Below are 17,193 nucleotides of genomic sequence, written 5' to 3'. Positions count from 1 at the left end.
TCCCGGCAATTGCAGGCTGGAAAGCCTGACTTCAGTACTAGGAAAACTGGTTGAAACTATAGTAAAGAACAAAATTGTGAGACACATAGATGAACATAATTTGTTGGGGGAAGAGTCAACATGGTTTTTATAAAGGGAAATCATGCCTCATCAATCTGCTAGAATTCTTTGAGGGGGTCAACAAGCATGTGGACAGGGGGGATCCAGTGGATATAGTGTACTTAGATTTTCAGAAAGCCTTTGACATGGTCCCTCACCAAAGGCTCTTAAGCAAAGTAAGCTCTCGTGGAATAAGAGGAAAGGTCCTCTATCTAAACTCCTACATGCCACAAGGGGCTATAACAGTGGTACCCTTAACTCACCTAACAATATTGTTAATCTATTCAGCCACACAGTTAGCCCGGCAGAAGAGTCTATCCTATCTAGGAGACTCTTTCTGTCCCACTACCCCCACACACATGATACCGTTCTGTGGTGATCTGGAAGCCTACTTTCGCCGTCTCCAACTCAAGGAATATTTTCAACACACCACTGAACAGAGCACTGACCTGCATGAACCCTCTTACCAACACTACAAGAAGAAGAATTCTGCGTGGACTCTTCCTGACAGTCGAAATGACAGACTGGACTTCTACATAGTGTTTCCGCAGATGTGCACAGGGTGAAATTGTGAACAAACAGCATCACTTGCCCCATAACCTCAGCTGTACAGAATGCAACGCCATCCACAGACTCAGAAACAACTCTGACATTATAATTATAGGGGCTGACAAAGGAGGTGCTGCAGTCGTCATGAACAGGTTGGATTATGAACAGGAAGCTGCCAGGCAAGTCTCCAACACCACATTCTACAGGCCACTATCCCCTGATCCCACTGAAGAGTACCAAAAGAAACTAACTATCTGCTCAAGAAACTCCCTGCTGCAGCACGGGAACAAATCTACACAGATACACCCCTAGAGCCCCAACCAGGGGTATTCTATCTGCTACCCAAGATTCATAAACCTGGAAATCCTGGATGCCCCATCATCTCAGGCATTGGCACTCTTAAAGCAGCATTATCTGGCTATTTGGACTCTCTCATAGAATCATAGAATATCAGGGTTGAAAGGAACCTCAGGAGGTCATCTAGTCCAACCCTCTGCTCAAAGCAGGACCAATCCCCAACTAAATCATCCCAGCCAGGGCTTTGTCAAGCCTGACCTTAAAAATATCTAAGGAAGGAGATTCCACCACCTCCCTAGGTAACGCATTCCAGTGTTTCACCACCCTCCTAGTGAAAGTTTTTCCTGATATCCAACCTAAATCTCCCCCACTGCAACTCGAGACCATTACTCCTTGTTCTGTCATCAGCTACCACTGTGAACAGTCTAGATCCATCCTCTTTGGAACCCCCTTTCAGGTAGTTGAAAGCAGCTATCAAATCCCCCCTCATTCTTCTCTTCCACAGACTAAACAATCCCAGTTCCCTCAGCCTCTCCTCATAAGTCATGTGTTCCAGTCCCCTAATCATTTTTGTTGCCCTCCGCTGGACATTTTCCAATTTTTCCACATCCTTCTTGTAGTGTGGGGCCCAAAATTGGACACAGTACTCCAGATGAGGCCTCACCAATGTCGAATAGAGGGGAACGATCACGTCCCTCGATCTGCTGGCAAGCCCCTACGTGTACATCCCAAAATGCCATTGGCCTTCTTGGCAACAAGGGCACACTGTTGACTCATATCCAGCTTCTCATCCACTGTAACCCCTAGGTCCTTTTCTGCAGAACTGCTGCCAAGCCATTCGGTCCCTAGTCTGTAGCGGTGCATGGGATTCTTCCGTCCTAAGTGCAGGACTCTGCACTTGTCCTTATTGAACCTCATCAGATTTCTTTTGTCCCAATCCTCTAATTTGTCTAGGGTCCTCTGTATCCTATCCCTACCCTCCAGCGTATCTACCTCTCCTCCCAGTTTAGTGTCATCTGCAAACTTGTTGAGGGTGCAATCCACACCATCCTCCAGATCATTAATGAAGATATTGAACAAAACCGGCCCGAGGACCGACCCTTGGGGCACTCCACTTGATACCGGCTGCCAACTAGACATGGAGCCATTGATCACTACCCGCTGAGCTCGACAATCTAGCCAACTTTCTATCTACCTTATAGTCCATTCATCCAGCCCATACTTCTTTAACTTACTGGCAAGAATACTGTGGGAGACCATGTCAAAAGCTTTGCTAAAGTCAAGGAACAAAACATCCACCGCTTTCTCCTCATCCACAGAGCCAGTTATCTCGTCATAGAAGGCAATTAGATTAGTCAGGTGTGACTTGCCCTTGGTGAATCCATGCTGACTGTTCCTGATCACTTTCCTCTCCTCTAAGTGCTTCAGAATTGATTCCTTGAGGACCTCTCCTCAGACCCTACGCTACCAGCACTCCCAGATATCTTTGAGACACCACTGACTTCCTGAGGAAACTACAATGCATTGGTGATCTTCCTGAAAACACCATCCTGGCCACCATGGATGCAGAAGCTCTTTACACAGATATTCCACATGAGGATGGACTACAAGCTGTCAGGAACAGTATCCCTGATGAGGCCACAGCACACCTTGTGGCTGAGCTTTGTGACTTTGTCCTCACCCACAACCATTTCAGATTTGGGTACAACTTATACCTTCAAGTCAGTGGCACTGCTATGGGTACCCACATGGCCCCACAGGATGCCAACATTTTCATGGCTGACTTAGAACAATGCTTCCTCAGCTCTTGTCCCCTAGTTCCCCTCCTCTAGTTACGCTATATTGATGACATCATCATGTGGACCAATGGAAAGGAGGCCCTTGAAGAATTCCACCTGAATTTAAATAATTTCCACTTCACCATGAACCTCAGCCTGGACCAGTGTTATGCTTATAAGAAGCACATGGGATCTTTTTCAGGGGAAACAGCAATACGCCACGTTTATTGAAGATACAACAATTAGCATATGCATTTTCAGTCACACCACACACACACTGTCCTGCCAGTCAATGTTATAGTTACCAGTCCAGAGTCCAGATCAATCTGGCCAGCTAGGTTGATCATGGGTAGGGAAAAGCTGGGTTCTGTCGGTCACAACACGATGCTTTGGGGAAGCCTTGGCAGGACAAACCCAAAGTTTCATGGCAAAGCACCCTGTTTATATAGTGATTTTCCTTCATTGGAGCCAATGAGTTTTGCACCGTCATGCTGTAATCAATTGTTGTTTGACAAGTGCTTGTTTTCTTAAATTGTCCTTCTCATCCTTGTTCTTTCATCAAGTTCCTCAGGGCATTATCCCATGCTGGTTTTGATCACTGCTGTCTTGTCCCCGTGATAGGTGCCTGTCTCATCTTTAGAGTCATCAATCTGCCCTCCTCTGAGATTTCAATAGGGACGTGTTGCAGCCTCCTGGCGCACTTGCATCTGTCTCCGGTTCCCCCCTAGAACATCTGGTTCAGCGATGGACTTCACACTTCTCTCTTAACACACATTCCTCATTCACACACACAACAGAATTAATGTACACAACATTTTGAACAGGAACATCAAATTGCAACGCAAAAGAAAACAATCATGGCATTCTTTTACTTATTTTAAAATGCTAAACCTACAACAAATTGGTGACCCTCAAAGGTGTGTTACTGCCTTGAGATCAGTCCAGAAACAGATTCTGGCTGATGTATCTCTACCAATGTCCCATTAGGCCATTCAAAAAGGGTGGCTGGCAGGATATGATCAAATCATACACCAATACATTTAATACATGCTACATTATTATTCTTTATCCTTCATTCTAAATTATATAAAATACAAACATAAAATCCTACTACTACACCAGTCCACACAAGAGATCCACTTTCTGGATATTACAGTGCTAATAAGTGATGGTCTCATAAACACCACCCTATACCGGAAACCTACTGACTGCTATACTTACCTACATGCCTCCAGCTTCCATCCAGGACACATCATACGATCCATTGTCTACAGCCAAGCTCTAAGATACTACCACATTTGCTCTAATCCCTCAGACAGACAGACAAACACCTACAAGATCTCTATCAAGCGTTCTTAAAACTACAACACCTACCTGGGGAAGTGAGGAAACAGATTGACAGAGCAAGACGGGTACCCGGAAGTCACCTACCCAACAAGGAAAATAACAGAACACCACTGGCCATCATGTACGGCCCCCAGCTAAAACCTCTCCAACACATCTTCAACTATCTACAACCTATCCTGGAAAACGATCCCCCACTCTCACAGGCCTTGGGAGGCAGGCCAATCCTCGCTTAAAGACAGCCCCCCAACCTGAAATAAATACTCACCAGCAACTACACACCACACCACAGAAACATTAACTCAGGAACCAATCCCTGTAACAAACTCTGTTGCCTTCTCTGTCCCCATATCTACTTTAGTGACAACGTAATAGGACCCAGCCATACCAACAGGGGCTCATTCACCTGTACATCTACTAATGTGATATGTTTCAGAGTAACAGCTGTGTTAGTCTGTATTCGCAAAAAGAAAGGGAGTACTTGTGGCACCTTAGAGACTAACCAATTTATTTGAGCGTGAGCTTTCGTGAGCTACAGCTCACTTCATCGGATGCAGCCGATGAAGTGAGCTGTAGCTCACGAAAGCTCATGCTCAAATAATTGGTTAGTCTCTAAGGTGCCACAAGTACTCCTTTTCTTAATGTGATCTGTGCCAGCAATGCCCCTCTGCCATGTACATTGGCCAAACTGGACAGTCTCTATGTACAAGGATAAATAGACACAAATCAGACATCAGAAATGGTAACATACAGAAGCCAGTAGGAGAACTCTTCAACCTCCCTGGACACTCAATAACAGATTTAAAAGTAGCCATTCTTTAACAAAAAAAACTTCAAAAACAGACTTCAAAGAGAAACTGCAGAGCTACAATTCATTTGCAAACTTAACACCATCAATTTGGCCTTGAATAGGGACTGGGAGTGGCTGTCTCACTACATAAGCAATTTTCCCTCTCTGGGTATTGATCCCTCCTCATCAATTATCATCATCATCACATCCACCCTGACTGAACTGGCCTTCTCTTCATGTGCCAGGATATATTTATGCCAGTATCTGTAATTTTCACTCCATGCATCTGAAGAAGTGGGGTTTTTTTTACCCATAAAAGCTGAAATCCAAATAAATCTGTTAGTCTTTAAGGTGCCACCGGACTCCTCGTTTTTGTGATCCTTTCATGGATTGTAAACTGGTTAAAAAATAGGAGACAAAGGGTAGGAATAAATGGTCAGCTTTCAGAATGGAGAGAGGTAAATAGTGGTGTCCCCCAGGGGTCTGTATGGGACCAGTCCTTTTCAACATATTCATAAATGATCTCGAAAAAAGGGTTAAACAGGAAGGTGGCAAAATTTGCAGATGATAAAAAACTACTCATGATAGTTAAGTCCCAGGCAGACTGCGAAGAGCTACAAAAGGATTTCTCAAAACTGGGTGAGTGGGCAACAAAATGGCAGATGAAATTCAATGTTGATAAATGCAAAGTAATGCACATTGGAAAACATAATCCCAACTGTATATATAAAATGATGGAGTCTAAATTAGCTGTTACCACTCAAGAAAGAGATCTTGGCATCATTGTGGATAGTTCTCTGAAAACATCCACTCAATGTGCAGCAGCAGTCAAAAAAGCGAACAGAATATTGGGAATCATTAAGAAAAGGATAGATAATAAGAGAAAAATATCATATTGCCTCTATATAAATCCATGGTATGCCCACATCTTGAATACTGTGTGCTGATGTGGTCATCCCATCTCAATCAGTCAATCAATACTTATATACAATAAATAAATAAATATTGGAATTGGAAAAGGTTCAGAAAAGGGCAACAAAAATTATTAGGGGTATGGAATGGCTGCCATATGAAGACAGATTAATCATACTGGGACTTTTCATCTTGGAAAAGAGAGATGACTAAGGGGATATGATAGAGGTCTATAAAATCATGATTGGTGCGGAGAAAGTAAATAAGGAAGTGTTATTTACACTTTCTCATAACACAAGAACTAGGGGCCACCAAATTAAATTAATAGGCAACAGGTTTAAAACAAAAGGAATTATTTCTTCATACCACACACAGTCAACCTGTGGAACTCTTTGCCAGAGGATATTGTGAAGGCTAAGACTATAACAGGGTTCAAAAAAGAACTAGATAAATTCATGGAGCACAGGTCCATCAGTGGCTATTAGCCAGGATGGCAGGGATGATGCCCCTAGCCTCTGTTTGCCAGAAGCTGGGAATGAGTGACAGTGGATGGATCACTTGATGGTTACCTGTTCGTTCCCTCTGGGACACCTGGCATTAGCCACTGTTGGAAGACAGGATACTGGACTAGATGGACCTTTGGTCTGACCCAGTATGGCCGTTCTTATGACCCTTCTACCCTGCAGGGCCTAGAGTCCAGGCTCCAGCTTGAGCCCGGAAGTCTACACAGAAGTGAAACAGCCTGAGCCTCATGAGCCCAAGTCAGCCAGCACAGGTCAGCTGCGGGTTTTTTCTTTGCTGTGTAGACATACCCTGTGAAGGTTTGGGGGTGTCAAGAGTACTGGTTATGTCTGCAAAAGTAGCAACCCAAAACACTGTGTGGCTTCTCATGCAGCATACAACGAAAACAACTGGATGGTTTTATTGTCCATATAAAACTTTGCAGATTTATAGCTGCTGCCAGACTGATGATGAATATGAGCTACCCACGCAAGAAAACAGAGATAATGCCTACTGAAGGCAAGCAAAATTGAATATACGCTCTGTATAAGGCAGCATGTGGGAGAAGCATTTGTTATATAGTGCATATCTGAGTGAAATTGTATGTCATGTTTCTTTAGGCTCTCAACAGGAGATGTGTAGAAGCAGCGGTGATGACAGGCCTCGCACTGAAGTGCAGGATAAACAAGAAGTCTTTGTTTGACAGAAAACACTATTTCTATGCAGATCTGCCTGTAAGTATGCATTATGAAGTTGGTTCTACTATAGCTATAGAAAAGGATGAGTCTGGAGTAGGGCTGGGGGTAGCAAAGAGATGCTTTTTATGTTTTCAATCAGTGTTCTGCCCAAGCTAACAGGATGCTGCGTCAAGCCCGATGAATAGATAGCTATACCCTGGTGTTCACTGATTGAATATGATTGCCCTGATTGCTGACTCCTTGCTTAGCCTCACGATTCCAGTGGTTTTATGTAATTGAATTGGGAGATGGAGCTGCTGGGCCTGTACTTTCTCCATTCCTAGTATTAGCACTAATTGTCTGTTAGGGTAAAAGCAAACCAGTCTGATAATAGCCCTTCTTTTAAAATGAATGTGTAGCAAACACACATTACAATAATATAAACATCATAGCATCTCTTCTTTGTTTTTTGTTTTTGCTATTAAATTTAAGGACCTATAAATATCACATTTGCTTTTCAAACCTTCTAATCTTTGCCAGGATCTTGAATGAACTTAATAAATGTGCCTTTGCCACGTGCAGCAATAGATTTGGATACTGTAGATTGCTTTCATATTTGGAATAAACTGTCTTTGGAAGTGAGTTGTACTTCACTGCACTTGAGAAAGTGAAGTAATAATATGGAAATTAGTTGAGAGTCTGGTTTTACCTTTTTGACAACGTACAGCAGAGCTCAAGGACCTTATTTTTGTTTTAACAAAGTCACAGTTCTAACTTTAAAGATGGCCGTTCCCTCCATATATTTGTTCTGGATGTTGTTGAACATAAAAGTGGCCTGTAAAGGGAAAAATAATGGATTTGGTTCACTTTGCTTTTTTGAATTAAGAAGACTTGAATGCTTTGTCCTGCTTGTGTGTTACCCAAGAAAAATCAGGAATAGCAAATCTTATTTTCCCAGTTTTTCTTGGAGGTGTCCTTGGAGGTCCAGAGAATTAGGGAGGGAGTGTTCTTCAGGCCATAGATCAATGTGTAGAGGTGTTGAAATTTTAATTAAAGATTTTTTTCTCCCAACTGTTTGTTCAGGCATTTGAGATTTTTTAAAAACATAAAACACAGAATTTTTAAATAAAATTCCATTTCCCCCCTCATTTGATGTCCTTGGAAGAAAGATGATATTATGGTTAATGCGTAGCTGGGATTCAGGAGATCTGGGTTCAATTTCCATCTCTGCTAGAAATGTCCTGTTTGTCCTTGGGCAAGTTGTTATCTCTGTGCCTCAGTTCCCCATCTATGAAATGGGCATAATGCTTCCGTACCTTTCTTGCAGGGGTGTTCTGAGGATAAAGTCATTAATATTTGTGAAGTACTTGAGCCCAGATCCACAAAGTAACTTAGGTGTTGTGATGCTTAAAGAGTCTCTGGGCCAGATACTGAGCAACAGTGAGACTGACTCTGTAGCCTGGTGATTAGGGCACCCATGTGGGAGGAGGGAGACCTATGGTCCAGTTCCCCTGCTTCAATTACTATTTAATTATTTATACATAATGAAACAGCTGCAACAGGAGAGGTTGAGGGAGCCCCCCAGAATATCCCATATCTCAGAGGTTAGAGCACTCTCTTGAGAGGTAGGAGATCCCTGTTCAAATCCTTTCTCCTCCCTCAGGCAGACGGGGGAATTGAACCTTGGTTTCCCACATCCCAGATGAGTGCTCTAACGGTTGGGCTAAAAGTTGTAAGGTGGGTGCTGTTGGTGCTTGATTTTGAATGGGACCTCATCTGGTAGGCAGCCACTGAGCACACCTCCCATATTGGGCCCTCCAGGCAAAGTAGGCAGGCAAACATCTGTCTTCCCTGGGTTCATGGATAGCTCTGGGACTGGGCAGGAGATAGGCATCTAGATGCCTAAGAGGGAGGCAGCATTGTGCATACCCTGAGGCAGCAACATAGGTGTCTAGGTAACTTTACCCTAAGAACTTAGGTACCAAGTGAATTTAGGCATCTAGAGGGTTAGGCAGCAGTGGAACAAGAGTTTTGTGGATTGCAATGGAGCCTAAAACTGGGACTTAAGCACCTACGTACCTGTGTGGATCTGGGCATTGCATGCTGTAGGGATGGAGGACATATAAATACCTAGATAGATAGTTACTTTGGTTGTCAATACACTACTAGTTCTGCAGTCATCACTGATAAATCTTCCTGGTAAAAACAGTACATTCAGAAGAGCAGAAATTCTAAACAAGCAGGAGAAAAAAGTAGAAACAAAAGAAGCCAAGCCCAGCTTTTCAAACTGGCTTTATGCATCACGAAGAGAAGAAAAAAGAAATCACAAACTCAATTGCCGATCACCTTTAGATTGTAGGTGTTTCTGCTCCTACATTAAAGAATGTTCAGACTTTCCTGGTGGTGATCACTCCACCAATAAAAAACTAACAGAAAAGAATGAAGCAGAGTAAAAATTAGTCCATCTGTTTTGCAAGAGAGAGCAATGGGAAGATGTATCTTCAGGTAGCATGTGCAGTACATAGGCACTGTGTTCCGCCACTACCTAATGGCTTATAGTACAGCATCTTCTAGTTAAATAAGCAGGGAAATTTGGGTCAAGAAGATACCTGACACATTCTTTTAGCTTTAAACACACAGAATTCAGGATCTTCTAGCAGCTGGCATCTATAGTGTTGAGCACTGACTGTAAAATGCCCAGCCTGCATTTCGTAAAAGGCAGTCTTCTCAGGAGCCCTATAATAAGATACAGAGTTTAAGCTAATGAGCTGAATGGAATAGATAAAATAAATCCTGCTCTTAGGGTCGTTTGACAATGGGATTATTGTTATTCCTGAAAATGGGGCTTCGGATGGGAAATGGGATTCTTGTTGTTTATTGTCCCATGCCATTTGAGGCTTTAAAAAAAAAATCACTTAATGAGAAGCTGGGGGAGGCAGGAAAAGCTATATGCATAGATTATATTGAGCCTATAGAATGGAGTCAATTGTCTCGTTTTTATTATAGTGCTTAAAACTAGGTTTGGCAGAATTCAATTGTTTTTATAGTTTTGATGGATAATATCAATGTTTATTTTTCAGCATTTGTTTTGTTTTTATCGGTTTACATTTTCATGGCTGCATGAAATTATGGGGGTATCAGCGAATAGATATTTAATGACTAGACGTTGAGATTTAAAAAGCTAAAGCTTTATAGCTGTTAAAAATACAAATTGACAACATCACATGTCAAAATATACAAAGTAAATATCCTGAAATCAAACTCCAATAAGTTCTCCAGCAGCATTTTTCTTTCTTTGCCTATCTGAAATGTTGACTATCATTGGTAGAAATATTTTTTTCTCGGTTTGTGTGCATACAGTGAAATTGATGTTTATTGATTAAAACTCTAATACTTTACTACCAAGCGTATTTACAACTAGAAGGTTGCACACTTCACTGCTTATGTAGGCCAAGTTGTACACCCAGCTTGGCCCTTTCCCCTCCACTCCAGCTGGGCCCCTCTCCCCTGCTAGTCAGGTCCAAACACTGTTGATTTTGGTGAAAATCAGAGAAGGCTGATTTTCCACTAAAACTAGGCTTCTGCAGTTTTTCGATTTTCACCAAAATCAGTAGGGTTCTGACCAGTGCAGGAGAGCAAGGGGCCGAGCCAGAGCGAGGGACAGGGATGAGGGGGGCCCTGGCTAGACCTCACCCCTGTGTCTAGACTGACTGTTCCCTTGTCACAGGCCTCTGTGTGAGGGGTCATTGCCTCCTCCCTGTATCCTGAGTGACCAAATGGCAATTTTAGTGGAAATCAGGCTTTTCTAGTTTTTCTGATTTTTCACCAACAGCAATAGAGCTCTGGCCAGAGTAGGAGTGACAGTCCCAGCTATTGGGGGGTGGGTGGGGGCTGGCATGTGGGGACAAGGGGCCTGGCTGAAGGGGCTGGGCCCAAGTGGGGCCAATCTACCTTGGGACAAGAATTAAAATTATTGTTCATGTAAAACGACAATTCTGAACACAGACCTGATTCTGTATGCAGGCTGGCTATCAAATCACTCAGCAGAGACTTCCCGTTGCTGTGAATGGGAGTCTTTCATACAGCCTCTGTGTAGGGGGAAAAAAGAACCAGATGGTAACCAGGACTGTGAGGATCAAGCAGATCCAGCTGGAACAAGACAGCGGAAAGAGTCTTCACGATGACACAAGGAGCCAGACTCTCATTGACTTGAACAGGGCTGGTAGGCTTGGATCACTTTCTTATCCCCGCAGTCTTTCTATGTATGGACTGAATATTTAAAACTAATTGGGGAATGGGGGGTGGAATCTGGTTTGTTGCTTTCAATAAATATTTTAAAATTTGACTTAAATGTAAAAAAAATTCCATATCTGGCTAATGTTCATCTTTTCTGGCCTGTTTGCTGATAACATAGTGGCACTGGCCAGTCAGAAGGCTAGTGGCTCAGTTTCTCAAACCTGTCTGCCAGCCAACTTCCAAATAAGACCTTTAACATATCAAGGGGGTATTCACTGGGACAGAGAAGCCACTTATGCTCCTGCAGCTGTAAGTGTTGTTTAAAAAGAGAGTGAAGACTCTGAATGAAGCAACGTGGCAGAACATGCACAGACGGCAGAGTGGGATGCCAGTGCTTGAGTCAGAAATGGCTTTTAATTTTTAGCTTTTATAAAAACGATCACTTTCTCCATAAAGCTCTAAAATATCTATTGTATAAATCAAACCAACAAATCCATGTACCTAAATGCGTAGTTAGGTGCCTAAATACCTGGCCTGACTTTCAGAGATGGTGAGCATCCACAGCTGCCAGTGAAGTTGAGGGCTGCAGGTATTCATCACTGCTGAAAATCGAAACATTTAGCTATGTGCCTAACTATGGCTTTAGATGCCTAACTTTAGGCCCCACACTTGCAAATGTTGACTAATACCTTTACTCTAGGAAGCTGTAAGAAAACTGTGATTGCATTAATTTACCTGAATGTAATGAGAAAATGAAATTGGGAAATCAGGTGGCCTGTTCTTAGGAACTCTCTCAGAAGAAAGGGAAATATTTTTTCCATCTGTTCCCTATGTCATCAAAGAGGGGAGTGTGTGGAAATGCCTTTAAGTTAAATCTTAGAAATAAAACAAAAAATATCCCCATTTGTACAGTTATTAAATAAAACATGATTTCCCAGTTTTCTCAAACAAACCCAAGTGCTTTCATGTGTTTAGCTTATTGCACTTTAATATGTCAAGATCAAAAGCTACTGCTGGGAATCTTGTTTCTCTCTCTCTCTGGTAGGTGTTGGCCTCATGGAGGTTGTCATGGAGCCTGATATGAGCTCTGGGGAAGAGGCAGCCGCAGCAGTCAGAGAGCTTCAGCTTATTCTTCAAACGCTTGGGAGCAGCCAGGCAATCATGGCAGGTAAAGGTGGGGGCAGGGCAATGTTCCCTCCAGTTAGTTGTAATTCTCTGCATTTGCAGGGGTAGTTTCACAGCTTCTGGTTATTTTGCTCTGTTGTTGCCTAACATGTAGCATTTTCTTAATGCTGCTTCCTTTTAAAATTTTCAGTGTCTGTATAAGGTCAGCTATGCTTCAAGTGTCTTTATGGGCCCAGCTTCCTCTGCAGCACTTGGATTTTTATACTGCCTCATACATCAATTTTACATGATAGACCAGGGCAGGAAGAAGTAGCGCAGTGGTCTTGTTATTTTTCACGTATTGTCTTTCTCTGCTCATCTTGCATGTACTTAACTGTGGATGGGAAACATTGTAACAGTGATTAGTAGTTGAGAGTGAAGGCTCCCGACACAGCTGATTGTGTAAGTTAAATTTTGGGTGTAAATTGATCATAAAACAGATGTTCAGCAGTGAACCAGTGATTTAACATCACCTTCAGCCCCTGAGGTAAGCAAGTGCAACTCCCAGTGAGTTCAATCAGAGTTGTGCCTGCTCAGCCCAAAGTGGGTTGTGACTCTGGGAATGTTGGGGAATGGTTCAGGTTTAATTTAAAATAATGGGTAATTAGTAGTTCTTAGATATTAAGCTCTTTGGGGCAGGTATCTTCATATGTATTTATGCAGGGGGACATTGATCCTTACTTAGGCTTCTGGGCACTACTGTAATAAACAGAACCTTTATCTTGTACCCTCCTGCTAGCTGCTTTTTCTGAGGCAACTTCCACTTCCACTGCCTCACAAGCTGATTGTCTTCACTTACACTAGTTTTACACTATTGTAACTCCAGTGGATTTACACCAGTGTTAGAGGAGACTCGGGCATTCGGTGGAGGTCACTCATTTTGCATACCTTCTGAATGCCAAATCAGCACGTTACTCTGCTACTTATACAGACTTTATGATATACAGTAACTCACTATCATCTTTCATTGCTGAATTTGGCCCTGAGACTTCCATTGGCGTCACACCAACGTATCTCACGTATTCTTTAAAGAAAGACCTGCCATGCTGGCAATATTTTTTCCCCAATATTATTAGATTTTAAACAAAATTGTTTTATTAATGTGTGCTTAGTGATGTATTTTTTACTATGCTTTTCTCTTACTAGTGTTGTTTGTGTTTAGGTGAGGGTTTGCTCCCTCACATTTTATCTTCCTTCTACTTGCAAGTGCTGGGAAGACACATGCTGAATTCATCATTCATCGCTTTGCAACAAACTGCTTGAAAGCATGACTTCACTGCAAGATGATCAAATAGGAGATGAAGCTGGGCTGTGAGGGAGACAGCCTTTTTTAAAATAAACAGGCCCCAATTCTCTTTTCACTTATGCCTGGTTAATCACATTCTCTTCTGACTAACAACAGTGAGAGAGTCAAACCCACATCTTTGATAGCAGCAAAGTGAAGACAGAAGAATACTATTGACATATATTTCTTTTGTTACAAGTGTTCTCTTCTCCTCACCCCTAATGAAAAGTCTCCTTTAAAATGAATATTGGGGTCCCTTCTGTACCTCTCTTCTTCATTTGCCTACTCAAGGAGTCTCCATCAATATAGAGAAGATTTACAAGATGACATTCATTCAGCTTTTACAGAATGGGCAAGGTCCACTTTTGCAAATTTACATCGGCTATCCTGAATGGGCTCTAAGACTTTACACCTCTCTACAGATTTAACGCTGGGCTATTTACATTGTCTTCACTAGTGCTGTTGTATAAATATCAAATATTTGCTTCATTTTACAGCGTATTAATTTTAAGTTCAGATAAGGAGGAAGAGTAGAGAATGGGTTTCCTCTGATATAGCAAGAGTGATATGGGCTTATCATGTGAGAGATGTATGCCTATGTTTTTCTTTTCTTTATGCCTAATTTGACTATCTCAACAAAGTCTCTGCATAGATGGATGTTTTGGAGGAATCTGGTAAAACAGAATTACCAGTGAGATGGTCAGACAGGCTCTCCTGGGAATTCTAGTCCACCCCTTGCCTTAGTGCACGTTTGCCCTCTGTGTAACTTTCTGTTTGCCTGTATATGTTATGTTTTTGTCAGTAAGGAAGGATTCAAAATCTCATGTGTTGAAGAAGATTACAGTTGGTTGAGGGAGGAAAAAAACAAGTTTCTGACATTTTGCCCTTCAGCTTTAAATTCCCAAGGATGCTTCAATAAATCTACCCAGCATGACTGCTAAAGTCTTGTGCTCCATGGTAGAGCAGCATACAGCCATCAAGTAGTCATTTCAGGGGGTGTTTTCACACACTTTTGTCAGGGCAGAAAAATAAAAACTGGAATCTTGCAGCCTGCCTTTTTGTTTTTTGTTGTTGTTGTTAATTGCTGGTCTTTTAGGTGATTTACCTTAGTTCTGTCCTCCCTTTACAGGACATAACCTCTCTCCTAGAGTATGGTTTTAAGGACTATGTTTTTAAGGAGTATGGTTTTAAGCCCGTGCACTTACACTGTACAGGTGTCTTTGAGAAGAATCATGTCATTCCATTCCAAAAGGTAGTATTCTCAGAAAATTCAGTGATTGAAGATGGAGATTTAAAATAGAACCATAAATAGGAAGCTGTTATAAGGCAGCTGATCTCTTCCTGACCTCAGATCTTTTACAGTATAAACATCCTGTACATAACATGCTGCTTATTAACATATGCCAAGGTCATCTACTCTGGTGATGTTTCCTTTTACAGAGGGTCAACTGAGAGTGGATGCCAATGTATCTGTTCATCACCCCGGAGAAGCTTACGGAGTAAGGACCGAAGTGAAGAATATCAATAGTGCACGATTCCTGGCAAGAGCAATAGGTAAATGTTATTTGCTCCTTTATTGAACTACAGTAGATACTTTTCATCTAGGTGACAGAACCAAGTATCACAAAATGTAATAGGTTTCAGTACAGGATATCGTAGGTATGTCAGCCACATTGGCTGGCAGTTTTATTGTGAAGTGACCCTCTGTCTTCAAGGAGAGTAAAGTGAATGATTCAGTATTTAGCATGTTCTGCTTCGATAGATGTTAGCAATACAGCAGCTCTGTGTCCTCAGATGAAGTTGATTGCTTTCCCAGGGCACGGTGTCTGGTGTGTGTGACGCGCAAAGGGCGTGCAGCTGCGGTATGGGTATGGGCAGGAAAGGAGAAACAACACATCTCCCAAGAAAAAATGCAGGGAGATTGGATGGAGAGCTTCCACTCAACCCCTGATGTGATGATGGGAAAACTGCTTTGGCTGTACAGTTTAGCTGAAGTCTGGAGTGTCTGGAACTGGCTGTGGTGTGTGTATGTGGGGGGGACCAACCCCCCAGCCCTCCCTCCCGCAGGAACCAAATGTGTACACAAGAGTGCCAGAGAGAGGTCAGTTTTGCCAGTAATTGCATCCCTAATAGATTGCTTTTGGTTTCAGTAAGGTTCAAATAATCTTTCCATTTACTGCCTGGCAGTGAAGCATGCAGTAATGGGCGGTATAAAAATGCAGTGGGTGCAGTGTAACTCAGCTGAAATTTTTTTTGTCAGACTATGAAATCCAGAGGCAAATCAAGGAACTTGAAAATGGACAAACCGTTATGAATGAAACCAGAGCCTTTGATTACAAACTTGGGTGAGTTAATATTTTAGAGAGGTATTTGAAATAGCATCTTTGGAGTTCTAATGCTTCCTAGTGAGATGGTCACTGGTGTTAAAATGTCCTCTCTCCATTTCTGTTTGTTTGAATTACCATTCAGGAGTGTGGTCCCATCACAGGCATTAATTGTATTACAATAATGCCTAAAGGCCTCAACTGATGCCCGTTGTGCTAGGCACAGTCCCTTCTTTGAAAAGCTTTCAATTTAAATAGACAAGACAGGTTAAGCGTGGGAGGGGGAACAGGTACAGAACAGTGAAGTCACACAACAGTTCAGTGGCAGAGCTGGGAATAGAACCCTGACTGCCGGGCCCATATCCTATACACTAGACCATTCCATCTCTTCCCCATGTACTGCTCTCTTGCATGTAGCAAGCTATTGAAATTATTTAACAATTGCAGGATCCAGGTAAACTTATTTTAAGCCAGACAAAACTTCCACTAGAGTGTAGTGGGACTTTAGCCTGTGAAAGGCTGTAAGATTGGGCCCTCTATGTTTCTGGTGCTATAGCATCAGGACCACCTGATGTATTTTCTTTACTCTCCCCTTTTTGTGGTGTGATAAATGAAGGGGGTGGGGGTAACTCCCTTTTATGGACACCCAGCCGGCCAGCCAGCAGCTATAAAATCCCTCTTAGTAGCTGTTCTTTAATTCCTCTACCTGTAAAGGGTTAAAAAGTCTCACTGCTATGCATAGGTAAAAGGAAGTGAGTGGGCAGCTGTCCAAAAGAGCCAATGGGAAGGCTCAATCTTTTTAAAATTGAAAAAAGACTCCTCTTTTGTCTGTCTTTTGCTGTTCTCCCGGGGAGAGGCGGACAGGGCAGCAGCCATGCTGTAAGATGCTTGGGCCAGGTATGAAAAATCATCAATATCCTACCTAGAAACGACTAATTTAAAACCACAGACATGTAAGTAGATCAGGAGATGTCTAGGAAGAGAAGATTAGGTTTATCCCTTTTATTTCGTAATGGCTGTGGATTCCTCTGTGCTAACCCCAGGTGCTTTTGTTTTGCTTGTAACCTTTAAGCTGGACCTCAAGAAAGCTATTCTTGGTGCTTAATCCTTGTAGTTGCTCTTTTAAAATCTAGCAATACCCTGAGTTTCCAGATGTAGTTTTTCTTTTTTTATTAATAAAATTTACTTTTTTACAGAACGGAATTGGATTTTTGTGTCTTAACAGGTTTCTGCACGT

At 42.3% G+C, this 17,193-nt stretch overlaps 1 protein-coding gene across 1 annotated transcript in view; it reads left to right on the top strand.

The window, feature by feature from the left end:
• Positions 1-17,193, top strand: part of GATB (glutamyl-tRNA amidotransferase subunit B) — a 67,510-nt gene that overhangs the window by 29,110 nt on the left and 21,207 nt on the right. The window contains exons 3-7 of the mRNA XM_077815367.1: positions 6,891-7,004; positions 10,971-11,169; positions 12,229-12,351; positions 15,073-15,186; positions 15,893-15,977. Of these exons, the coding sequence (XP_077671493.1) occupies positions 6,891-7,004; positions 10,971-11,169; positions 12,229-12,351; positions 15,073-15,186; positions 15,893-15,977 (635 nt within the window). The remainder of the gene's footprint in view (positions 1-6,890; positions 7,005-10,970; positions 11,170-12,228; positions 12,352-15,072; positions 15,187-15,892; positions 15,978-17,193) is intronic.

The sequence above is a fragment of the Eretmochelys imbricata genome, chromosome 4, assembly GCF_965152235.1.
Source record: "Eretmochelys imbricata isolate rEreImb1 chromosome 4, rEreImb1.hap1, whole genome shotgun sequence".
NCBI lineage: Eukaryota > Metazoa > Chordata > Testudines > Cheloniidae > Eretmochelys > Eretmochelys imbricata.
Note: the sequence above shows the minus strand (reverse complement) of the source record. Positions and strands in the feature narration are given on the sequence as shown.